Here is a 24,044-nt window from a genome sequence, read left to right as displayed (position 1 = left end):
CTAATTCCTAGTACCCAAATATCAATAAATGTTATTTATAACCATATCACATAGTTATTATCATTTATCATGATATATTCAAATTTACCTTACATATTTATTATCATTTATCATGATATATTCAAATTTACCTCACATATTTATGATCATTTATCATGATATATTCAAATTACGGATTCAAATTATTCATATGATCTGTATTTTGGTTATAACGTTCTCATCCGATCTCGAAATGAGGTGATTTGAGATGCATTGAAAAGTTATTGAAGAGACCTACAACTTTGGTCTTTTGAGTTTTTTCAGATTCAAACTATATCTGTATGTAAAATAATTTTTAGTTCTGTGAGCTCCCATGTTAGTTCTGTGAGCTATGATGTTAGTTCTGTGAGCTCCCATGTTAGTTCTGTGAGCTCCTATGATGTTGTTTTTGCTGTAATTTCTCCATCTAATATCAGAATAAGATGATTTGAGATGCGTTGGAAAGCTATTGAAGAGACCTACAACTTTGGCCTTTTGAGTTTTTCCAGATTCAGACACATATATATATTAAATTGATCCCAAACTAATTCCTAGCATACCCAAACATCGATAAATGTTATTTATAACCATATCACATAGTTATTATCATTTAATAAATGTTATTTATAACCATATCACATAGTTATTATCATTTATCATGATATATTCAAATTTACCTCACATATTTATTATCATTTATCATGATATATTCAAATTACGGATTCAAATTATTCATATGATCTGTAATTTGATTATAACTTTTTCATCCGATCTCGGAATGAGGTCATTTGAGATGCGTTACAAATCTGTTGAAGAGACCTATAACTTTAGTCTTCTGAGTTTTTTCAGATTCGAACTATATCTATGTGTAAAATAATTTTAGTTCTGTGAGCTATGATGTTAGTTCTGTAACCTCTGATGTTAGTTCTGTGAGCTCTGATGTTAGTTCTGATAATTTTTTAGGTATGTTTACAATGCTGTTTTCGCTATAGTTCTAACACACGGCATGTTAGTTCTAGCCCACGGCGTGTTAGTTCTAACAAACCGTGTGTTAGTTCTAGATTTAACGTCTTCTCGTTTACTTCCACATCCTTGATCGCTTTAGAAATTCTCATACTTTTTTATACATTAATAGCCAATGCGTACAAAAACCAGAATTTCACGAAACTGAGCGTGGATTCAATTAAAATATGAAGATTTAGGTCCCCCTTTGGTGTGTTAGTTCTAACAGTATTATAGTCCACAGACTGGGGAACTTGTAGAACTACATATTTGGTTTGATAAAAATCTTAACATATTTGTTTTCTCTAGCGATGCTGAAGATCATATTTCTTGGCTTCTTCAACATGGTTGGCATGAGAAGGCTTTAGCTATAGTTGAAGCAGGAAAGGGACGAACTGAGCTTCTTGATGAGGTAAATTGCAGTGGATGTTTTTTTTTCTTCCAAATTATTTAGGAGAATGGAATTGATGAGATCAAGGTGGTCGAATTCAAAGTGGAGCCTTGGAGGCTGAAGTTAAGGCTGAACTTAAGGGTGGGGGGAAGGCTGAACTCGAAGGTCGAGCGGGGAGGAGGCGACAGTGAACTCGAGGGCGAGGCGGAGAGCGGCAGCGGTGGACTTCGGCGTAGTCGAGGGTGAGGCGGGGAGCAGGGCTAGGGCGACGAGATTGAGAAAGCCCTTGGTTTTAGAGAGAGATAGGAGAGAGAGAGAGAGGAGATGAGAGAGAGAGGGGATATGAGTACTGGTTCTGAGGGATTGATGAGAGGGGATAAGAATATTTTGGGGATTTTAGCTTAGGTGACATGTAATAATTGCTAAAAAGGGGCTGTAGCATAAAATATCACACTTCAATGGGCTGAACCACATGGGGGGAACTAGAAAGGGCGCAGCACATGAAGTTTATGCTTTTGGGGCCCAAACACATTTTTCCCTTTTAATTTATATTTTAAAATATGATAGCTACATCTAACTCTAAATTTAAAAAAAATCAAATCAAATTAAATTGACCCCATCTGACTCTAAGTCAATTTTAATTAAGAATTTATACGTGAGCGAATCAGATTCATATTCCAAAATTTTCGATGTAAGGTGATAAGGGACAAAAAAAGTTTCATCTTTAAATCTTTTTATTGGTTATTTATATTTAAATATTGTAAAGTTTGCATCATTTATGACTTTGATATTCTAAGAATTTTTTCAAAAATAGCACAAAAAAATTTTTTTAGAAAAAAAAACTTTGCATTCTGATACGACACGGTAGGGGTATCGAAGTTACAGTTTTGAACATTGAGATACCTTTTGGAAAAAATAAAAAAAATGTATAGCGAAGTTAAAAAATGATTTGGACTTTCGGGCGCTATTGCAAATAACTTCATTTATTTGTCACACTTGCATCAAGTATAAGTGATATGTTTAAATATGAAATAATTATTCCACGAAGATTGTTCAAATAAAAAGTCCCATTTAAACTCTGATCCAACATTATCTTCAGATCCGGACAAGAATTACATCCGGAATCAGACCCCATTTACAGCAACCCACTTGACTGCGGCCAATGTAATCTTCGAACGGGCGCACATAATTTAAGGCACACTTCACACATCAACGGACTTCATTTTTTAAATTCGAACTGCACGAATCTGGACACGTGGCAGTCAAAGAACAAAGCCTTTGCCGCCATTCTCCTTCGAGCTTTCCCCGTTAATTTCGGACGGTGAACCGGCGTTAACATCTTAACAGGCTCCGAAGGGACATCACACCGCCGTCCCCGCTCCCTAAGAAAACAATAAATAAATAAACAACGAATAAATAAATAAATTCAATTTTGCAAAATCGCATCTGAAGAGCTGAACAAAAAGAGGAGAGAGAAAGAGGCGGAGGAGAGAGAAAGAGAGATTTCGAATTCTCTCTCTCCCTCGTTCTCGTTATAATAAAGCCCTCTATTTGGAGTTCGATTAGGGTTTTGACTTCGTCTCTTCGTTCTCTTAGTTTAAGGTAACAAAGATTTTATCTCTTAAGTTTTTACTTTGACTGGATTTTTTTTGGTTACAACGCTTCAATTTGTTAGAGTTGAGATCTTGATCATCTTTGTATTTTTTAGGGTTTAGTTTTTGCCAAATTCGGGTAGATCGGATATATTTCTTGCTGGTTTTTGTTTGGAATGAGGTTGAATTGGTGTGGAAGTTTACGGGATGTTTTCAAGAATTGATTTTTAGCATATGATCACTGAATAATGTCCTAAATTTTCTTGTTCGTGAGTTATTTGAGTGGAGGAACTGTGCGATTTCACTTGATTTTGTTTCGAACTTAATTTCTTGTAAACTTCTTGAGATGAAATTGTATAATGCACAAAATTTAGTGCTAGGCATTGGTACTTGTTCTTAAGGCTGGAGGCTGGACGATCACATAAACATCCAGAAGGAGGTCCTTTTTTTATATAAAGGTTCGAAAGGAGAATTGAAATGCTTGTTCAGACCATAGTTGTTATTATATCTCCCCGGTAGTCGTAAGTTTTATTTCTGTTAATTTTGTAAACATGCCCTTACTTTCAGTTTAGTGGCTGATAAGTGAACTTGCTTATCAATGTAATATTACCCATTTAGACCTATATATACAATCACATAGCAGATAGCCCACCGACAGGTTCACTCACAGCCACTAGCCCACAACATGAAACATCTTTCCTGGTGGTGGTGTGGCTTCCTAGATAATGTATGATGATATCTAACATCCACTAAGGTCTAAATTCATTTCTTCAATTTTCCATCTGGTACGTGGAGTCATAAAGCAAATCATATTTTCGAATCAGTTGACCAGTAATTTCTAAATGGGTAATATTGCTTTTTTTATGCACTAGTATCTGTTGCGCTAGTATCTGTAGTCTGAACAATTACATAGTAGATTTTTGTTGCCGTCAAATTATTTGTCAATGGGTCAGAATGACCAAAAATGGTCAAACTCATGAAAGCTTGAATTTTTGACTCCACAAAATTATTTGTCGATAGCTCACAATGACTAAACATGGCAATAATTGTGGTTTGTCTATGATAATATCAAGAGTTTTGGCCGAAAAGACTAAAAATAGACAAAAATCTTGGGTTATGGCTATAAATGACATAAAATTGTGGGTTATAACTTTTGAAATCATGAGTTTTGGCCTCTCTAAAATTATTTGACCATGGCTCAGGATTATTAAAAATAGCAAAAAAATTTGGGTTATAATTCATGAAATGCTAAATTTTGGTCTCCTTAACTCTGAGAAATTATTTGCTGATGGATCAAAATGACAAAAAAATGATAAAAAATTAGGGCTTGTAGCTCATGAAATTTTGAGTTTTGGTTTCCTCGAAATTATTTGGTCATGGGTCGGAATGACTAAAAATGAGCCATCAATGTAACCTCATAGCGCGAGAGCTTGAAGATTATATTGTATAGTAAGGGTCCATGCAGTGTGATTTTCAACACTACGAGAGCTCTTTTGATATCTGCATTAGTACCTAAATTTTTTTGGGCTGAAGCTCTACTGACTGCTAATTTTCTTATCAATATCATTCCATCTTCTGTATAAGATAACATCTCCACACTTTTGACTTTTTAAGTCGCATTTTCACTATTCTGTTTTTTGCACTTTTGGATGTGTCTCTTTTGTCCTGGTTCTAACTTATGAACGAGATAAGCTATTGCCACGGACTGCTCTATCTTGACTATTGCACAATTCACATAGGGTATTGTTGTTATAAGCCTACCACTTAAAGGCTCTATATTGCCTGGCATGTCAATTTCGTTGAGAACGTTCCCTACTATGCTACTTTAGACTCATATCTATACCTATACCCTTGGCACTTTTCACTACTATACCTATACCCTTGGCACTGTACATTCTTCCGTTCAGCTTGCTCCCTCTGTTACTCCGCTGGCATCTAGCAATAATTCTTTTGCATCATTCACACATTCTACACATCCATTTGCTACCACACTTCCGTTGCAAGACATTCCTTTTGTAGATGTCCCCTCTATGCTTGTGCTAGCTTATCCGAATGTGACTTCACCTCATAATCCCTCATGAGATCGTCATCCATGTTCTCGGTATGCTTAGTGTGCCACTAGACATATTCTCCAGAGTTTCTCTTTTCTTGTTGCTATTCAATCTATACACAATCTGGATTCATTTTTTGAAGTTGTTAAGTATCTGGATGGTAACATGTAATGAAAAATTGGGGTCTTTCTATAGAATTCATACTTGGGACTTTGTTCTTTTGCCCTTTGGTGTTAAATCGGTAAATTGCAAATGGATTTATAAGGTCAAGATTCGCTTAGATGGTTCTATTGAGTAGCAAAAAACTCATCTTCTCGCTCGAGGGTTTTCTTAGGAGTATAATATTCACTATCCAGAGATTTTGCTCATGTTATAAAGATGACATCCATTTGCACTCTTATTGTTATTTATACTGTCAAATATTGGTCATTATACTAAATGGATGTTAAGAATGTCTTTCTTAATGGTGATCTCTTAGAGATGACTTACATGCAACCACTCCCCGGCATCTCTGCTCCTTGAGGACATGCTTGTCATCTTCATTGTGCTATATATGGTCTCAAACAGATGCCTTGCACTTGGTTTGAGCGTTTTCGACAGTCTCTTCTCTCCATTGAATTCATAGAGAGTCTAGCGGACTATGTTCTATTCTACCTATCATCAGCTTTGGGCACAATCGTTCTCTTATTTTATGTTGATGACATGATAATTACTGGGAATAATTCTTCTGCCATTACTACATTGATGAAGCAATATTTTTAGAGTTAGTTTGAGATGAAGGATCTTGGAGGTCATTGCCTCCTCTCATGACTATCTCCTCTCAATGCAGGAATACATAACAAACATTCTTGAACGTGTTACTCTTAGTGATCCTTTCATTACTATCACTCCTCTCTCCACTCTAATGGAGATGAATTTGATGCTTCGACAAGATTGTGGTGCTCTTTTATCACAACCCACTCAATATAGGAAATTTGTAGGAGCTTCGGTTTATCTTTCTGCTACACGTCCAGATATTGTTTATGTGGTGCACATGTAGTTTGTCTCGATGATTGATGCTGAGATCGATGTTGAGATTGATCAAGATTGAGAGCGAGGCTAAGCTCGGAGGTTATCAAAGGTTATTCGGTGGGATTGAACGGAGATCTCTGATATCATGATAATTTAGAATGAAAGAGAGCTTATTCTCATTATGTAGTTTGCGTAAGAGAACACACACATATCCGTACATACATACATATGTTAGACATTAGATAACCCATCGACAGATTCACTCACTGCCACCAACAACCCGACAAACATCAAATATTTTAGAGTGACATCTTAGGTAAGGTATGATGACATCTAACGTGACAATATTCCCATTAGACTTTTTTGTCTCTTCGTGCATATTGTGAAGTTGGATGGTTTGATGATCCAAACACTCGACGTTCCACCACTGATTTTTGCATTTTTCTAGGATCATGTCTCAACGTAGTAAATGTCGAGTTGTGGTCTTTCGTTTCAGTACAAAGTTAGAGTATTGAGCAATGGCAGATACTACGGTTGAGCTGAAATGTCTCCACACTCTTTTGTGAGATCTAGATATCTCTATTCCTTGTCCCACCACTCTACATTGTGATAATCGGGGTTCTACCTCCATTTTCACAAATTCGGTGTTCCTTGAGCATACCAAACATACTAAGGTGGGTTTTCATGTAGTTCGCCAGGAGCGTATTGCTAGAAACATTAAATTTTTTATGTGTCCTTCTAAGGATCAAGTGGTGGATTTGTTTACCAAGGCACAAATAGTTCCTCAGTTCTACTATTTCATATTGAAACTCTCGGATTTCGATTCATCGTGAGTTTGAAGGGGGGTGTTAGATATCATCATACCTTATCTAAGATGTCACATCACTGCCCTTAAAATGTTTGATGTTTGTCAGGCTGGCTGTGAGTGAACATGTCGGTGGGCGTGGGCTATCTACTATACACACACACACACACACACATCCACCCACCCAAACTACATAATATGAACATGCTTTCTTTCATACCAAATTATTAGTAGAAATGAAGAATTTTTCTTTGGGTAAAATTCTTATGTAACCTAGAAAATATATAGCCTATCAAGCACAACCTTACTTAACAATGCACAACAACTTACCATAATAGCGCATATGGAAAGAGTACTCTGAGAAATTCATCATTTTCGCCTCTTGTCTGTTTTTTTACTTTCCAAATCACCTTTCGGCACGAGTTGTAAAAGTTATCTCAGTAGACATTTCTGATGAAGTATATCAACTCAGAAATATATAGTTTGGATGATATATCTCAATTATCTCAAACAGATACCTTGGATTGATTATTTGAATATATACTTATGGATGTATACTTTGAATAAAGCATCTCAAGTATCTCAATTCGAGATGATTAATGTTTTAGTGAATTTTCACTCAACAAAGACATAAACCATGCTAGAAATGCTTTCACTTATTGTTTTATTGACCTCGTTTAGATGTTGAGGGAAACTTCATCATCTTTCATGTAGGCCTCTCTTATACATGTTTACTTATTTTTAAAAAAGTATATTTTTCTCATATATGGGGTAAAAATTGTTATTGTTTTCCTCTCTGTATGCAGGTCTGAGTCTATCTTTGCTATTAATTAATGGCATCGGGTAGCACATATTTGGATGATGTAAGAATGAGTCCTGAGGTTGTTGATCCTCCGAGAATTGAAGATACTACCGAAGTTATTGACCTTATAGGAGACCATATTCAACATTCACCCAAATCTAATGTGGTTGTTGCCAGCAATGTTCGTGAACTACTGGAATGTCCTGTTTGCTTAAATGCGATGTACCCGCCCATCCATCAGGTAATTGACTGCATGTTACTACATTCTCTCTTGTATTTTTTGTATAACTTGGCTTTGTTCTTGTTATACTTTGTTTCATCCTTTACTTTCTTTGTTTCTTTTGCCATTGTACTATCATATGAGAATAACTTTTGCTTTTGAACTCAGAGGTACCTGGAAAGTTTGTTGCGTTTTAAAATTCATTCTTATTGTATGTTGAGATTATTATGGCTACACAAATAGCACCTTGTCAATTATTTTTTCTTCCCTGCATCTTTTTGTTTCTATTTGTAATTATTCTATTGCTTGCATCTGAAGTGGATTCATTGCTCTTTGTTTGAAATGATGTAGTTTACTGGCAGAAGTCGGTTTGGCTGTTTTGAATGTACCTGTGTTGCTTTACATTGTTCACAATTTTATTGCTGTTCATAAACCTTTTATCTATTTTTGTATTCATATCCTGGTTATGTGGTGGCTTTTACAGTTACTCGAATTATTCCTATATGTATTATTTCCTAATTACTTTTGCAGTGTTCAAATGGCCACACACTGTGTTCTGGTTGCAAGCCAAGGGTACACAACCGTTGTCCCACGTGCAGGCACGAATTGGGCAACATTAGATGTCTTGCTCTGGAAAAGGTTGCTGCTTCTTTGGAATTGCCTTGCAAATACCAGAACTTTGGTTGTATTGGTATTTATCCATATTACTCCAAGTTGAAGCATGAAGCACAATGCATATATCGGCCGTATAATTGTCCCTATGCTGGCTCTGAGTGCACTGTTGTAGGCGACGTTCCTTATTTGGTGACTCACCTGAAAGATGATCACAAGGTCGACATGCACAATGGGAGCACCTTCAACCACAGATATGTCAAGTCAAATCCACATGAAGTAGAGAATGCAACATGGATGCTTACGGTATTGTTTTTAAGCTTACATGATGTCCTTGTTTGTATGATATTTTTCATGTGAGATAATTTCTCTGTTTCCTGAGCATGTCATTAGTCACTCACGTGAGATAACTTATTCCTTTCTTGAGCATGTCATTTTCACATTTTATTGCCAATCTATTTTCACATACACTAACATGAAATCCATGTGATTCATGAAGATCAGTTTATCCACATCTTAATTTCTCTGTGAACTTTACAAGTCTCTTTTAGTTTAAAAGAGGGAACTTCTACTTGCATTTCTGTCACACTATTAGAATATTTACCACCATATGCTAATATTCCTATCTGATTTCCAAGGGTTTAACTCAAAGAAAAGACAAACGAAATCACCCAGCAGCGACGGGAGTAAAACTCCGCAAAGTTCTTGACTATTAGGACTGGTTAGGTGGATAGGTTGGTTAAACCGTTAAATTTTATTGCTGTATGTATTAGAGTTTTGACTAGGTGACAGCTGACCGATAAAAGGGTTCGATAACTTTAACCCAGACATCAAGATGTGGGTTTTGATTCTTATTAAATTTAAGCTTTTTAAAAATACATGTTGCTGTCAGTTAGAGTTTATCATGTACAACACCCTAACTGAGCAGGCCATTACGATCCTTGTCTACTTGATACTTGATCTTTGGCTTTCACGTGTAACAACCCAAGTATCTGTAAGAAAACATTAGATTTGACATAGTGGGCTGAAGAACACTTATTTCATTTTCCTTGGGTGAACTCTCAACTACCATGGTCTTTTGGGTGTTCTGCGCAGAACTACGATAACCTTTTTATTAGAGAAAACCACAATAGACTATTTTCGCTGAACTACCATGCTTGACGGCAGTTAGGGTATAATTTGTCAGTTGTCATGTTCTTCGCTCTTAACATGTTCTAGACAATTTTCCCCTTATGTACTTTATAGCTATATGTCTTCTATATGACCCTCATTAACTCAGTGGGTTTATAGGTACAAATAAAGGGTAAAAGATTTTAATCCCATTTAAGTCACAGTTTCCAATAGTTCATGTTATATTCTTCACTTCTGAAAGTTCACGGCTGTTTTTCTCTAAAAAAATGTTTATGTTAGTATTGTGCAGGATCTCCCAGAGTTGACAGTAGTTTTGTGTAATTTACCCTCAGTCCATAGTTTACGAGCTTTACTGTTACTTAGATCAAGAATTCTATTGCACTCACAGATCATAACATTTGGGCCATATGTAATCGATCCAGGTTTTCAGTTGCTTTGGACAGTATTTTTGCTTACACTTTGAGGCATTTCAGCTTGGCATGGCTCCTGTCTACATAGCATTTTTGAGATTCATGGGAGACGATAGCGAGGCTAAAAACTACAGCTACAGTTTAGAGGTCGGAGCCAATGGGCGCAAATTGATATGGCAAGGGGTTCCTAGAAGCATAAGAGATAGCCACAGGAAAGTTCGTGATAGTTATGATGGTCTCGTTATTCAACGGAATATTGGGCTTTTCTTTTCTGGTGGAGATCGGAAGGAGCTGAAGCTTAGGGTCACTGGTAGAATTTGGAAGGAACAATGAGAAAGGAACTAGAAGTTTGCTTATTTTATGTAGTATATGTTTGGTTGTGTACCCTTTTTCATTTTGATGTTAGGGTTCAGGGATAATGTAGTGAGTTGGGTGTTTAGAGGCAAATTTCTCTTTGCTTCTACTGTTGAATGGAAATGGGGAATCTTTGCTATATATTTTATCCTCCTGGCTCCTGTGTTGTATTTTTGATTATCTACTGTTTTCCGCTTTGCGGTTAGGGGTTTACTGACAATGTAATGAGTTGGGTTTTCAGAGGCAAATTCCTCTTTGCTTTGTAGTGCAGCATATAAATGAAAGATCACTGCTATGTATGTGTATCCTCTTATGTGTTTTTCCTTTTTTCAGTCCATAAAATCATATGTGAACGTTTGTTGGAGTAATGATCTCGGAAGTGCATGCTCAGAATCACTTCAGTGTAGTATTAGATTCACGGAGTTGTGATGTTGCTCCTTTTTATTGAGCTCATAATTTATCCTGACCTTATTATTCGACGAAATAGCGGGCTTTTTTTCGGGTGGATATCACAAGGAACTAAAGATTAGGGTCAATGGTGGAATTTGGGAGAAACATTTGAGAAAGAAACTTAGTACTAACTAATCTATACGTTGCTTATAAAAGAGGATTGAGATGTTAAAACTTGTAATTGTTGCTAATGTCCTCTCAATATAATTCTCAATTATGCACCTCCTCGCTTTCTCATGAAATAAGTTGTAATTTATTAAAAATTATTATTAATTTTCATAAAATAGTACACAATAATTATTTAATAAATATTATCCACAATTATAATTATTAATAGTAGTATAACTATTAATTATTTTATAATAGTATACTAACTATTAATTATTTCAGAATACTACACTAAAATAACTATAGATATTTATTAAATAATAATACTATTAAAATATTTAATAACTATTAATAAATTATAATAAAATAATTAACATTAGAACATAATAGAATATATAAAACAATATACAATTAAGTGTTATTAAGAACTATACCATTCAATAAATAGTACAATAAAATATTATAAGTATGTAATAGAAGAAATAGTATGCTTTTTAACGATGTAATTTAAATTAATAATTACACTATTATTTAATTATTGTACTATTATAAATTTTATAATGATAGTAGAATTACTAATATTATTCATAGTATTAATTGTTTACTAATAGTATAAGTAACATAATATACTATAAAACACTATTACGAATTATATGTTTATTTAATATGTTAAAATTTCTCTTTGCTAGCTTGTAGTGGAGCATGGAAATGAAACGCGTGTGTGGTTGGCTAGCTTTACTGTTTTCACTTTGGTGTTAGGGTTTAATTTCACTGATAATGTAATGTGTAGCGGTGTAGGGTATTTAAGGGCAGATTAATTTCTCGTTGCTTGGAAATGAAGAATGTTATACTATTATAAAACAATTAAAACTATCAGAATACAATAGTACTGATCTCTCTAGGGTAAATTTTACAGCATATTTTAAATAATAATAATAATAATAAATAAATAAGGTATTGATCTCAGAAGTGCTTTTATCTGATAAGGGACTCTTCGTTTTTTTTCTCAAAAGTGTTAATTTTGCAGCAAATAAAAAAAAATAGTTATTCTTCTTCTGGCTTTTTTTTATTTTTTATTTTGCTTCTTCCGGTCCTCAAAATTTAAAACTATCAAAATACAATAGTACTGATCTCAAAAGTGCTATTTCGTTATAAGGGGCTTCATTATATCTCTCTACGGTAAATTTTACAGCAAATTAAAAAAAATAATAATAATACAAAAGCACGCCCACCGTGGGGCTCGAACCCACGACCACAAGGTTAAGAGCCTTGCGCTCTACCAACTGAGCTAGACGGGCTCTTCGGCTCTCTTTTATTTAAAGGGGATAAAAGCATAAAATCAGACGAACATAACCTCAACCGCAAAAGCATGATATAGTTTGTTGAGGTAAATAAAATATCACTCACGAGTTAACTCCCTTGTAGGAAATTTGCGCGTTGGAAATATCTTCATCAACATAGAACTTGGTGCTCAACGGCAGCCCTGGCTCACTGAATCCATCCATATATTAGCCCAGTTTTAGGCCCGTTTAACAAATTGAGGATCATCACAAATCGAAGTAAACAGCCAAACCTATGAGAGTAGGATCCTGCAGCTACTCTTCCCTTTGAGCTTTGTTACAGGGACCCAAACTATGAGACTAATAGGGAGGATAAATGAGGAGTTCCCCTCTTATTGGATAATGAGTTGGCCATCATGATGATCAACTCATTATCCAATAGGAGGGGGACACCTCACTTGTCCCCCCTTATTGGATAATGAGTTGGCCATCATGATGATCTTGAACCGGTTGTCAATCTCCTGATAAAGCAGCAGCAAGGAGAAAGGGAGGATTTTTATGGGTGGACCGCGGACGACGACCCTTCGTGAGAAACTAAATATACCCAATTATTTATTAAAAATAATCAAGAGGAAGCATCCAAAATATCAAACATGAAGGAAATAAAAGGATTATATAAGGATTATATGCACCTGAGTTAGGTTACCTAGCGAGAAAACTAAAACTATGGCAAATAGAGTTGATCAAGTTGAAATAATACGGTTTGCTGCTTTTTTTACGATGAAGAGAGAGAAAGAGAGAAGCGGTGGGCAATAGAGGCGTTAGTCACGTGTATTTTAGAGTAGGGTTGTCCAATTGGGAGAGAGGTTAGTCACGTGTCTTTAGAGTAGGGCTGCCCAATTGGGCTGCCCAATTGGGCTGGAGGCCTGAGCCCGGCCCGGTGCACGGCCATAACCCGACCCTGACCCAACCATGCCCAAGCTCGACTCGGCTAGAATTCACACCGGGCTGGGCGGGGCCGGCTTGGAGAAAACAGTCAGAAATATGGTCGTCCCGGCCATAACGGCCATATTTGGATTTTGACAAAAAATACCTCTAAAATGGTCAAAAAAAGATCAAAATATAAGGGTATTTTGATCATTTGTCTAGAGGCTGCATCTATAAATAGAGGGAGTTTTATTTTTCTCATCCAAAACTCATCTACTTCTCTCTAATGCTCATTTTTCCTCTGTAACTCTTTAATCAAATGGCTTCCTCCTCTGATTATAAAGGGCAAAACCAAACTCTAGATCTTGAAATGAGTCCTAATACTCCTACTACAGGAGCTACAACTACTCCTCCTACTCCTACCATTGTTGATCACAACTCTGGTGACGACGATTCTGCTCCAAGAGCTCCTAAAAGCCGAGATCCGTTGTGTGGAACTTTTTTGAGAAGATAGAAGTCACTAGGGATGAACACGGTAGGCTTCTCACGTAGAAGACTAAGTGTGCGTTGTGCAGCCATATTTTCCAAGTTCATCATAAGAGCGGTACCAACCACCTCAAATGCTATTTAGAGAAACACAAAAAAAGGTCAGACGCCTCAAGGTGATATCTGACATTCTTTACTCTCCCAATCCTCATCTTCTGGTAGTCTCGGTAGTTGGAACTATGATGTAGTCTGAGCTAAGAAATGCGTAATCATGTTTATTATCCTTAAAAACATTCCTTTTAAATTAGTAGAAGATAATGAGTTTGAAGATATGTTTACAGATGGTTTTTATCCCACATTTAAAGAAAATTTTCTTCAAACTTATCGACGTAACATTTTAAAATATTATTAGGAGGAATAAGCAAAAATAATTTTTAATTTTTAAAGTTTAAACTGTAAATTTTCGTTAACTTCTGATATTTGGACATCTAGAACACAAATTGGCTATTTATGTATCATACCACACTGGATTGATAATAATTGGCAAATGTTTAAAAGAGTTATTTCTTTTATTGTATTTAAAGAGTCACATACTGGTATTAATATTCCAAATTTAATAATTAAAGAACTTATAAAATTAGAAATTTCAGAAAGAATATTTTCTCTTTCACTAGATAATGCAAGTTATAATAATCTAGCTGTTGATTATATCAAAACATCTCTGCTATTGTCATGTCATGATGATATTTTTTATATTAGATGTGTGTGCCATATTTTAAATTTAATTATTTAAAGTATATTTAGTGAAATTAAATCTATGATAGAAAATGTTATAATAATAGCTTATGCTCATAATGCTTCTGAACAAAGAATTAAAAGATGGAAATAATTCTGTAAAAGAAAAAATTTAAAACCCAGACTTATTCCAAAACATGTTGACCATAGGTGGAATTCTAACTATGTAATGTTAAATGTAACAATAGAATATAAAAAAACTATAAATGATTTTATTGCTTTCTATGCTTCTAGTTCTAACTCTGGTAGTATGTATGGAATAACAGAGGATGCATGGACAGTTATATGTAGTGTAAAAGAGATGTTACAAGTTTTTTATGATGCTAGTATGTTATTATATGATTGTTATTAACCAACCATTACTTTAGCTGCTTTACAAGTTTTTAATATTCAAAAAAAAGTAATAAATATCGTATGGATAATTATTTTATAAATATAATTTTTTAAATGGAAAATAAATTTAATAAGTATTTTAGGTCTATTCCTATTACTTTTTGTTTGGAGATTCTTATTGATCCATGTTTGAAAGATATTAAAGATAAATTTGAAGAGTTTGAACTAGCATATAGATATAAAGAGTAGACATTATTCATCAATTTGTAATTTTTATTTCTCAGCTAAAAATTTATGATAAATTATTTTGAAAATAGTTGTAAATGATAGTGATATAGATGAGTAGGTGCCAACCTAGTTAGGATGTATTCGTCTATTATGATGCGATGAATTTCAAAATAAATTTATAATTGTAGATGGTTAACTGGTTATTAATAAAGAAAGTATTTTTATCATTTTAATTTTTATAATTTTTTGTATTTGTAAATTATATAATTACAAGTGATTATTAATATGATTGTTTTCATTAAAATTTTGTTTAAATTTTGGCTATGTATTTTTAAAAATTTAAAGAAAAAAAATATTGAACCGGCCCGAGCCCAGTTTTTCGGGCCGGACCGGGCTGTTTAGACAGCCCTACTTTATAGTTTAGAGATATTATGTGGGAGGTAAGTGACTCCACACTTGCGCTTATCATTATCTAACAGCAAGGACATTATTGATGTAAATGGCAAGGGAAGTATTGTCCGAGTACGCAAAGTTACTCAAAACCTTTCAGCCCCTAGGGCTTTTTAATATATAGCGATATGGAAATAGTGGTGTTTAAAATGGAAAACAAAGTCTAGGGGTTTTTCGTGGTAAACACCTCAATCAGTTTTGTGAAATTTATTCTTTTAATTATGATTTTTTTTATTTTAGTCCCTTAAATCATAGCGATTTTGATATCAGTCCCAAAAATCTTCGTAATTTGATATTAGTCTACTAAATCACCTTAATATGCTGATATTAGTCCCTCTGTTAGCTTAATTGTTAAAGATCATAAAGTTTAGGCTAACCACAATTGTAGAAGGAATAGGAAGAGGACAAGAAGATGAGTAGGTCCTACTGTGGATATAGTGGACCTAGTGGAGGAGGGAGAAGACAGAAAAAATAGTTACAGGTGTCAATAACAAAGGGGGGAGTAAGAGAAGTACGGAGAGGAGGGAGCAAAGGGAGTTGTAGATTCACTAAAAAATAAGAAAAAAAAACATTCCTTATCATTTTAACACATACTAACTTGATGGACCACCAAAAAATAATAGGCTTTGAGTGATGCAGTGACATTTGTAGAAAGAGGAGAGATGGTTCAAGAAAGAGGAAAAATAGAGTGGTCGTGACCGTGAAAAAGATAATGACTGAAAAATAATGAGAAGAAAGATAAGGATAATGCAATGAGAAAAATAGAGGCAAAAGAGAAAATGGTTAAGGAAAAGAATGAAGCATTCCTCATACGTTCATGAGAAAAGAAAAAAAGAGAGGTGAGAGGTTGACGATGATGGCAATTTGTGGATTAAAAAAAGTTACTTCTCTCTGCTGCTAAGGTGGCAATATAAAAAGAAGTAATTTACATGAACATGTGGGTTTTATGTGTGTGCATGTTTTTGTTTTTTGTTGTGTGTGTGTGTGGGGGTGGGTGCCTCACTTATGGGTTCTTTAAAAGAGTGTAGCCACAATTTCTTCCATTCTTAAATTTTAATTCTTGATCTATTTATTATAACTATCATTATTCATAATTAATATGTAATAAGTTAAACTAAGCGAAACATAAGGGAAAAACCCTTATATTTGATAATATTAGATGAATCATTTTTTATGTGACTATATGCAAGCAAATTAGATGTGAACACCCCAACTAATAGTCTAATATACTTTAGCATATACTTAGAATCCATATCATGTAAACAAACTATGTGATTAAAATGTATAACATATAGTGTTTAGTTTAACCTATTCTCGTTATTATATAAACAAATTAGTTGGCAAATATACATGAGAATAATTGTACCAGGTTTTTTTTATAGAACCACCATAAATATAGAGCTTTTTTAGGAAACCAATTTTTTTGTAAAACCATAATGATAACATGCACTTTTAACAAAGTGTCACTTAGTCATAATTTTCATTTATATTTTGTTAAATAATGTATTAAATTAATACCCTCATGTCGGGATTCACCTACCCTCTCATCCCAACAAAACACCTCAAGTCCCTTCAAAAGTTACTTAAACAACAATAACAAAACCGTTATCCCAAATGTTTATGGTTGGCTACAGAAATTATATTGTTCCATTCTCTTTTTATCATGGGTCATTTTCTCCAAATACCATTCATTTAATCACAATGAGCATTTATTTCATTTACTTGATGAAGTATGAATGAAAATTATGACTGTGATTGTTGACACTTTGATAATGATGTATAATATTAGCATGGTTTTTCGAAATCAAAAAAGTTTCATCGCGATTTTTTTGTTAAATCACTATTTTTTGTGGTGATTTGTTATGAAAAACCATGCATTATATATGAAGAGATTTTTTCACATATAGTGAGTAGAAGTTTAGCGCATGCCAAGCACAAATTAGGATTATATAAGTACTTGCTAGATTGAACATGATAGATTATAGCAAACTACATGCAGCATCACAATTCATAATCATACATAAAAAGGAGAAGGAAAAAAAAACATAGTCATCATCTTCTTCTCTCACCTCTTCTTCCTACTCCTTGCATATCTTTGACATAATTGAGCTTCTAATCATACAACAATCCATGATGACTGCTTAATAAAGTAGAGTTAGTTTATACGTTCTTATATGCAACCTTGTTCAAAAGTTTAATATTGAAAACTCTACATGATAAGGTAGAGTTAGGGTGTGTTTAGCAAGTTCTCAAAATGGAGCCAGGATTATATCTATGGTACCATTTTGAGCAAATTTGTGTTGGATAAAATTGGGACAACTTTGGCCCAATTCTATGAAAGCCAAATTTAGCCAGTAAAACTGGTTTTGTTTTGGACCACCTTCCTTCTAGTCCAATATAAAACCGGTTTAGTTGAAAATAGGATTTGGACGACTCATGGTCTTAGGGTGTATTTGACGACCAAAAAAAAATGGGCTAGGAACAATCCTTGCTCAATTTCATGCTAAACTAGTTTAACTTGGATCAAGAGATGGATGGTCCAAACTAAAACCAATTTTAGTGGACTTTTTTTTGCCAATAAAAATTGGGCCAACTTTGGTTTTTTTGTTGGCTAAAAAAGTATTCAAAACTGAGTCAGATTTAGTCTTGACCCAATTTCAGAGAGTTGTCAAACACACTATTAGTACATTACAACGGTAGAAAGGGGATTAGTTTACAACATTGTATGATGCTTTTGGTTACAGTTGCATGAATTGTACACTTGAGTTGGGCTAAGCATGGTTCAGTACAAACTGAAAAAATCAACTGAACCAAACCGAACCGAAATTAGCAGTTCAATTCGGTTTTATTTGTAGGCGGTTCGGATCGGGTTGAAAATGTTTCAACCCGAACCGCCCGAACCAACTGAATAAGTACCCAATTCCCATTAACCCCCAAACCCGACCCGTCCCTCAAATATCATCTACTCAACAGACCCTAAAGATCCCGGCCGCCCTCTCCTCAGTCCGGCGCTCGGCACTCCGCGATCGCCGCTCGACGATCGACGATCGGCCTTCCGCGCTCGCCGCTCTCCGTCCTCTTGCTCTCTCTACCCCCCAAAATTTACGATAATGTCCGTGTACCGCCTCAAAGAATCCCTTCAGGCTTTCTCCAAGGTAAATAAATCTCCAAAAAACCCTCGACCTCTTTCTAGGGTTTCTCTCTCATGTTTCGCGTTCCTAATCCCATTCTCTCTCTTAATAGTCCTTTGAAACCGGAGACATCGCCGAATCCGACGAGGCGGTTGCCGGCGTGGCGTCGTCCTCGATTCCATCGGCGAAGCGCCGCCGCCTGATGCCGAGGATGTTCTCGTCGAGATCGATCGATTTCTTTCATCACAAGAATCCAATCCGGTACTTGATTTTTGTCGATTTGCATTTCCGATCTCAAAATTGATATCTAGGGTTTCATCTGTGTTAGGAACCTATTTGTATTCATTGTTGGAAAATTGCATCTTAGGCGAAGTTCTAGCTGATTATATTTCGCGTGGTTGTGAAGAAATTAGGAAAACTGACTACTTGTAGATCAAGGATTATACTTTCTTACAAATGCTAAAAATTTTAAGCTTTAGGCATAGACTACATACCTTGAAAATGTTAAGCGTATGACTAATTGTGTTTTAAGGTAGCAACTAAGAATGTATGCTTGTGAAAATTTGCCGTTCAAGCTCCCTTTAATATTGTTATTCACGATATTTGCCGTTCAAGCTTTTTTTAAGGACCAAGTGAAAATTGTAGTTTAGGCTTACCTTCATGTCCATTAAGTATATAGTCCAACATGGTGCTGTGTTCAGCCTATTGCTAATTGTCCGATTGTGTGTTTGATAAGAACGCACAAACTAACCTTGTAACTGTTTCATAACCAAGTATTGGCGCTCATGCGGCTCCAGTAATTGTTTTTCATTATAAAAATATTGGTCTTTGTTGATGAAGTCATCATCACTGTAATAAAAGTTAAGAAAGAATAAGTTCAACTAATGTAAGTGTTGTATGTCGTATATTAATATATTTTCAAGTTATTTCCTTATTAAAAAACTATATTTTCCCTCCGAACTCAAATCATTCAGGTGGTCTTCCTGGGCAAAAATTTCCTGGGATCCTCAAGCAACCATTTCCTGGGATTCGTTAATTCAAATCACCGGTGGTGGAACTAGATTTTTTTGGGTGGGGTGGGGTGGGCGAGGGTATTAATTAACAAACATGAGAACATATATATAATGTTTTTAGCACGATTGATTAGTATCTACACATTATTATACAATAAGACGTGCAAAATCACACTTTCAATTATAGTATATTGTTTACAATAGCAATATTTTTGGCTTTATTTCTTAAAATTATTTCATGACATCTTCCGCATCCATGTTACAAAATAATTTTTTTCAATGTGAGGTACCAAACAATCGTTCATGTAATCATTTTCAATTCAGTTTCAAAGATCATTCTCAATAACAAGAAGAAACAATTCACGCTTAGAATAAAGTATCATAGATATTCATTAAAGTTAATAAACAACACTAAACAAGAGAAAGGTAAGAACTTTTCCATTTGATATTTTGTATGTTTTAACAAAAACAAACTAATCATATAAAAGTGACAGGTCTTCCTTTCTCCTAGAGAAACTTATCACATTTGAGTATGCTTTTGCAGCTTTCACATACTAAGTAAAAAGATGAGCAATAAAGGTATACATTATGAGCTAAGTCTATTTTATTAGAAACAAATCAAACTGTAATTCATGATTTCTTCCCAACAATTTGTTAATGACATTTGCAGACACTTTGCTAATATAATTCAATAATAATAAACTGCACGCTACACTAAAAAACCATAAGCCGAAAACAAACAAAACATGAAGTATTATGATTATGTTCTCACGGGTATCATGAATGTGAAGCCAAGAAGGATGAAACCAAGTTTCATTTGCAAGAAGTGCGTCATCCAGAGAAAGATGCTTGGGGTTTATTGGTTCTTATGGTTTAAATTAGAAAGGGCAAAACACGAAAAAGAAAAGGGAAAATCACCATCATCCAAGTTCCTTGAGACCCTTTATAGGTCATCAAGGGCTCTGGAGTCACGATTCTGGATGTTGGTGGGCTGTTGGTAGCAGAAGATGGCAGAAGGACAAATGTGAGAATCACAAAGAATATCAGGTGGTGGTTAAATTATTTGATTTGGGAAATTAAATTTCATTCCTTGAAATACAACAGTTTTTAATCAATTGTGACACAAAAGAAGAGGTAAATTTAGAAGCTGATAAATTTTGGATTTGTTTACGATATTGGCCTTCGATTTTATCTTTTATTGAAAAGTTTGGTGTTGTTTACGTGTTATGTTCATTGACTTTGTTGATCGCACAATATCCATCTTCAGTATTACCCATTACCATAATATACTGTTTTTTTGTGCAGTTTTTGAAATTCTAACATAATTTTCTTTTCTGTTTATTGTAGGAATATTCTTTATTATAAATAAAAATATTTGATAATCCATTTATCTGTTATTCCTTATAATTCAATTATGTAGTGTATTCTATTATGTGTTATGCACTGCCCGGTAACACATCTTATTCCCAATTATATTACTTTTATGGTATCAATATATTTTATTAACTATGGGTATTTTTACTTGAATGTCATTTTGTATCTGATGAATATTTTGTACTTTATAGACGAAGGGAGCAAAAAGGCTTAGAGGAAGAAGAAGAAGATGAAGAAGATGGTGATCAATATTCTATGTTTGACGGGGAAAATGGTGGTGAGGAAGGAAAAACCTATTTGAAAGTTTTAGATCAAAAACATTTTTGTTGCTTAGTTTCAACATTCATTTATGTTTATAAGTGGGTGTGTTTGTTTTAGATGAATGGTTCAAGAAGCCGATAACACCAACCATTTGAACACATGACCAAATACTGATTTTAGATTTTTTTTTGAGTTTGTTACTTGTAGTTGCACACTTGCACCATGCATCTAGTTAATTTCTGCTTACATACCTTAACATGACATACAAGTTGTAAGATCTTCCAATGAAGTGCTCTGTACTGACATAAGGAGGCTTCATATGTTGTAGGTTTTATAGAGCTGTAACATTAATAGTTCCCTTGATGATCAAGAACTGTACCGTATGGATCTTGATGATATAAAGAAAAAGGCGAGGAATTTTTTTAACCTTGCTAAAGGACATTATTTCACATGGTTATTGATTTTACAATTCGATTTTCTACTCTTTTAATTGTGTGCTATTAAATTACTTTATATAGAATTTAATTGCTTTCTCTAGTACATCTGTGTCATCAGATAGTGAAGTTCGAGTAACTATCACTGTCATAGTTTGGTTGTTTTAGGTTCTTACATAGGGTCAGTCTCAATCAATTTGAGCCAATTTCGTAATTAATAGTAGCTAACTTTAAGGAAATAACTTGAGGGTTAACGATGTTTAGATGACATTCTGCACGAATGCGTTAAGGATAATTTTGGAATTTCTTAGGTATTTCAGAATTTTTTATTAAAGTGATCATGGTATTGGTCACGACCCTTATCTTCTCTCAGTCATAACGTTGATGTAATAACTAGCACTAATTTTGCTAAGTCAAGGAGCTTACTTACTCCGATTCTCTTAGGTCAAAGTATGCGTTTTGTAAATGCAGGGTAAAAGTTTAGATTTCTATTTGAAGTACAACAGTATAAGTGTAATTGGATGAAGTCGTCATCATCATTGTCACCATCATCATTATGAAAGTAGCAGCTCTATACCAAACATTTTGATCAACTACTTGCATCCTTTTTCTCTATTCAGCTATGTTAAATGCTATGCTAACCCCCGACTCCCTGCATCTGCAACAGTGTTGTAAAAAGTGGCCTAGGCACCATCCTAGGTGTAGGTGACCTTCCAGTTGCCTAACCTCAGCCTGAGCAGCCAAGCTAAGCGGTGGATCTGCTTAGGTGCCACCTAGGGCTAGGAGGCCCTCATAGCTTTTTAAGCCCAAAAGGCCCAACCCAACCCAACTTAGAACCGAATTAAAAATGATTTTTAAACAAAATCTGAACCCGCTAACCTATACCTGACCTGCTAATGTACAGAACCCAAATCAGAAGTCAGAACCCTAATTTTCTCGACTCTGAACCCCAATTTTCTCGACTCTGGCTGTTCCTGCTCTCGATTTTTTCCCAAACCAACCCAAAATCTCTCTCCCCCTTCCGATCACCGCTGCCTTCTCATTGTAGACCATCGACTACCACAACCACCATCTTTCCCTTTTCTTATCCCTAGCTCACCCCTTCTCTTCGACGCCACAATTTCAGCCACAACTGCAGCCACCTCCTCCTCTTCGACAGCAGCCACCACCTCTACTCTTTGATGTCATCACAGACACAACTAGCCACCACCTCAACCACCTCCTCCTCTTGGAGACATCTTCTTGAAGGTAAAATTTTAATGTTCTTATCAATTATTATTAACTAAATAATTAAAAAAATAAGAAAATGTGACTAAAAAGTAGAATAGGAGGAGAGCACTTCTTTTTCCTTTTCACGTTCTGGAATTGGAAAAAATCCATTGATTTTTTGAAACTGTAATCGAGCCCACTTGGATAGCTACAAGTTGCTTAACTAGGAAAAAAAGGAAAAAAAGAAGACAAACAGACTTCAAAATGTTAATCTTAAGTTAAAGCACTCATTACAAGAAACTATAGTTAAGAAAAGTCTAAAGCTAGATGGACATTAAAAAATGCCACTCCGAAGGTATTTGGGCCCAACCACCAAATTTCGTGTTGGCAAATAGATGGACACTAAAAAGTGTCACTCCAAATGTACTTGGCACAACCACCAATTTCGTATTGGCATTCGTGTAACCGTGTTGGCAAATGGATGGACCTTGTCCAATACTATATCGACCCATATGTGAATGACCCAATTCCTCCAAATCTAATTCTCACCCCTTTGCTCTCAGTTTCCATCTCTGTATCCTCTGCTGTCTGCTTCTGTTTAGCATTGATCCAGATTCCAGTTCCCTCTTATTCCAGCCACCCCTGCAGTCAATTCTCTGCTGCCTAACCCCTTATATCTCACCTGTGTAAACAAGAGCGTCTCCCTTTTGGTGGCAACTTTAACCAATAACGGGATGATGCTGTCAGTGGTCATGGTTTGGATTTTTGATTGGGTTTCAGTTGAAAGTGGATTTGGAGTTGTTACTTGTTATTAAGTTCTGAGAGGGAGGGTGACAAACCAAATAATTAATAAACCCTTCGGGCAATATTCGTCCAGATATTCGATCAAATTCGATTCGTCGGTTCATTTAGTAATAAATGAATAATTTTTAGTATTTGGCTTATAAACGAATAGAATTTAACCAGAGCTACGTTCAATTCGGTTGATTATTAATTATTCGATTATATTTTACATTTTATTCCTATTAATTAAACTTATTACAAATATTACCCATCCAAACTTTTATTACAAATTGCATCCCCTATAAATAGGTAAGTTAAGAGCCTAGGGTTTTCCTCCTCACTTTATTTTCGCCTCCTCCAAGTCTCAATTTGGGAACGCAACT

At 34.9% G+C, this 24,044-nt stretch overlaps 2 protein-coding genes and 1 non-coding gene across 6 annotated transcripts in view; 2 read left to right on the top strand and 1 right to left on the bottom strand.

The window, feature by feature from the left end:
• LOC109849336 (E3 ubiquitin-protein ligase SINAT5-like) lies at nt 2,853–10,704 on the top strand. The gene is made up of 4 exons (XM_020419155.1): nt 2,853–3,013; nt 7,677–7,913; nt 8,424–8,810; nt 10,058–10,704. The coding sequence occupies exons 2-4, from the start codon at nt 7,704–7,706 to the stop codon at nt 10,376–10,378; spliced, it is 918 nt and encodes a 305-aa protein (XP_020274744.1). The 5' UTR covers nt 2,853–3,013; nt 7,677–7,703; the 3' UTR covers nt 10,379–10,704.
• On the bottom strand, nt 12,183–12,255 carry TRNAK-CUU. The gene has a single exon. It is a non-coding gene; the product is annotated as a tRNA-Lys (tRNA).
• Nucleotides 18,406–24,044, top strand: part of LOC109849593 (U3 small nucleolar RNA-associated protein 25-like) — a 37,576-nt gene continuing 31,937 nt past the window's right edge. The window contains exons 1-4 of one of the 4 annotated variants that reach the window (XM_020419442.1): nt 18,406–18,475; nt 18,511–18,611; nt 18,700–18,848; nt 21,166–21,251. In XM_020419442.1, the coding sequence (XP_020275031.1) occupies nt 18,567–18,611; nt 18,700–18,848; nt 21,166–21,251 (280 nt within the window). In that variant the 5' untranslated portion in view covers nt 18,406–18,475; nt 18,511–18,566. Of the gene's footprint in view, nt 18,612–18,699; nt 18,849–21,165; nt 21,252–24,044 lie in introns of all 4 variants that reach the window. The other 3 variants (XR_002249175.1, XM_020419441.1, XM_020419443.1) reach the window with 3 other exon arrangements.

The sequence above is a fragment of the Asparagus officinalis genome, chromosome 7 (assembly GCF_001876935.1).
Source record: "Asparagus officinalis chromosome 7, Aspof.V1, whole genome shotgun sequence".
NCBI lineage: Eukaryota > Viridiplantae > Streptophyta > Magnoliopsida > Asparagales > Asparagaceae > Asparagus > Asparagus officinalis.
Note: the sequence above shows the minus strand (reverse complement) of the source record. Positions and strands in the feature narration are given on the sequence as shown.

Coding starts and splice junctions, on each gene's coding strand:
- LOC109849336 (XM_020419155.1), top strand. CDS start 7,704: ATGGCATCGGGTAGCACATATTTGGATGATGTAAGAATGAGTCCTGAG. Junction 7,914..8,423: donor TGTACCCGCCCATCCATCAG/GTAATTGACTGC, acceptor TTACTTTTGCAG/TGTTCAAATGGCCACACACT. Junction 8,811..10,057: donor ATGCAACATGGATGCTTACG/GTATTGTTTTTA, acceptor TAATCGATCCAG/GTTTTCAGTTGCTTTGGACA.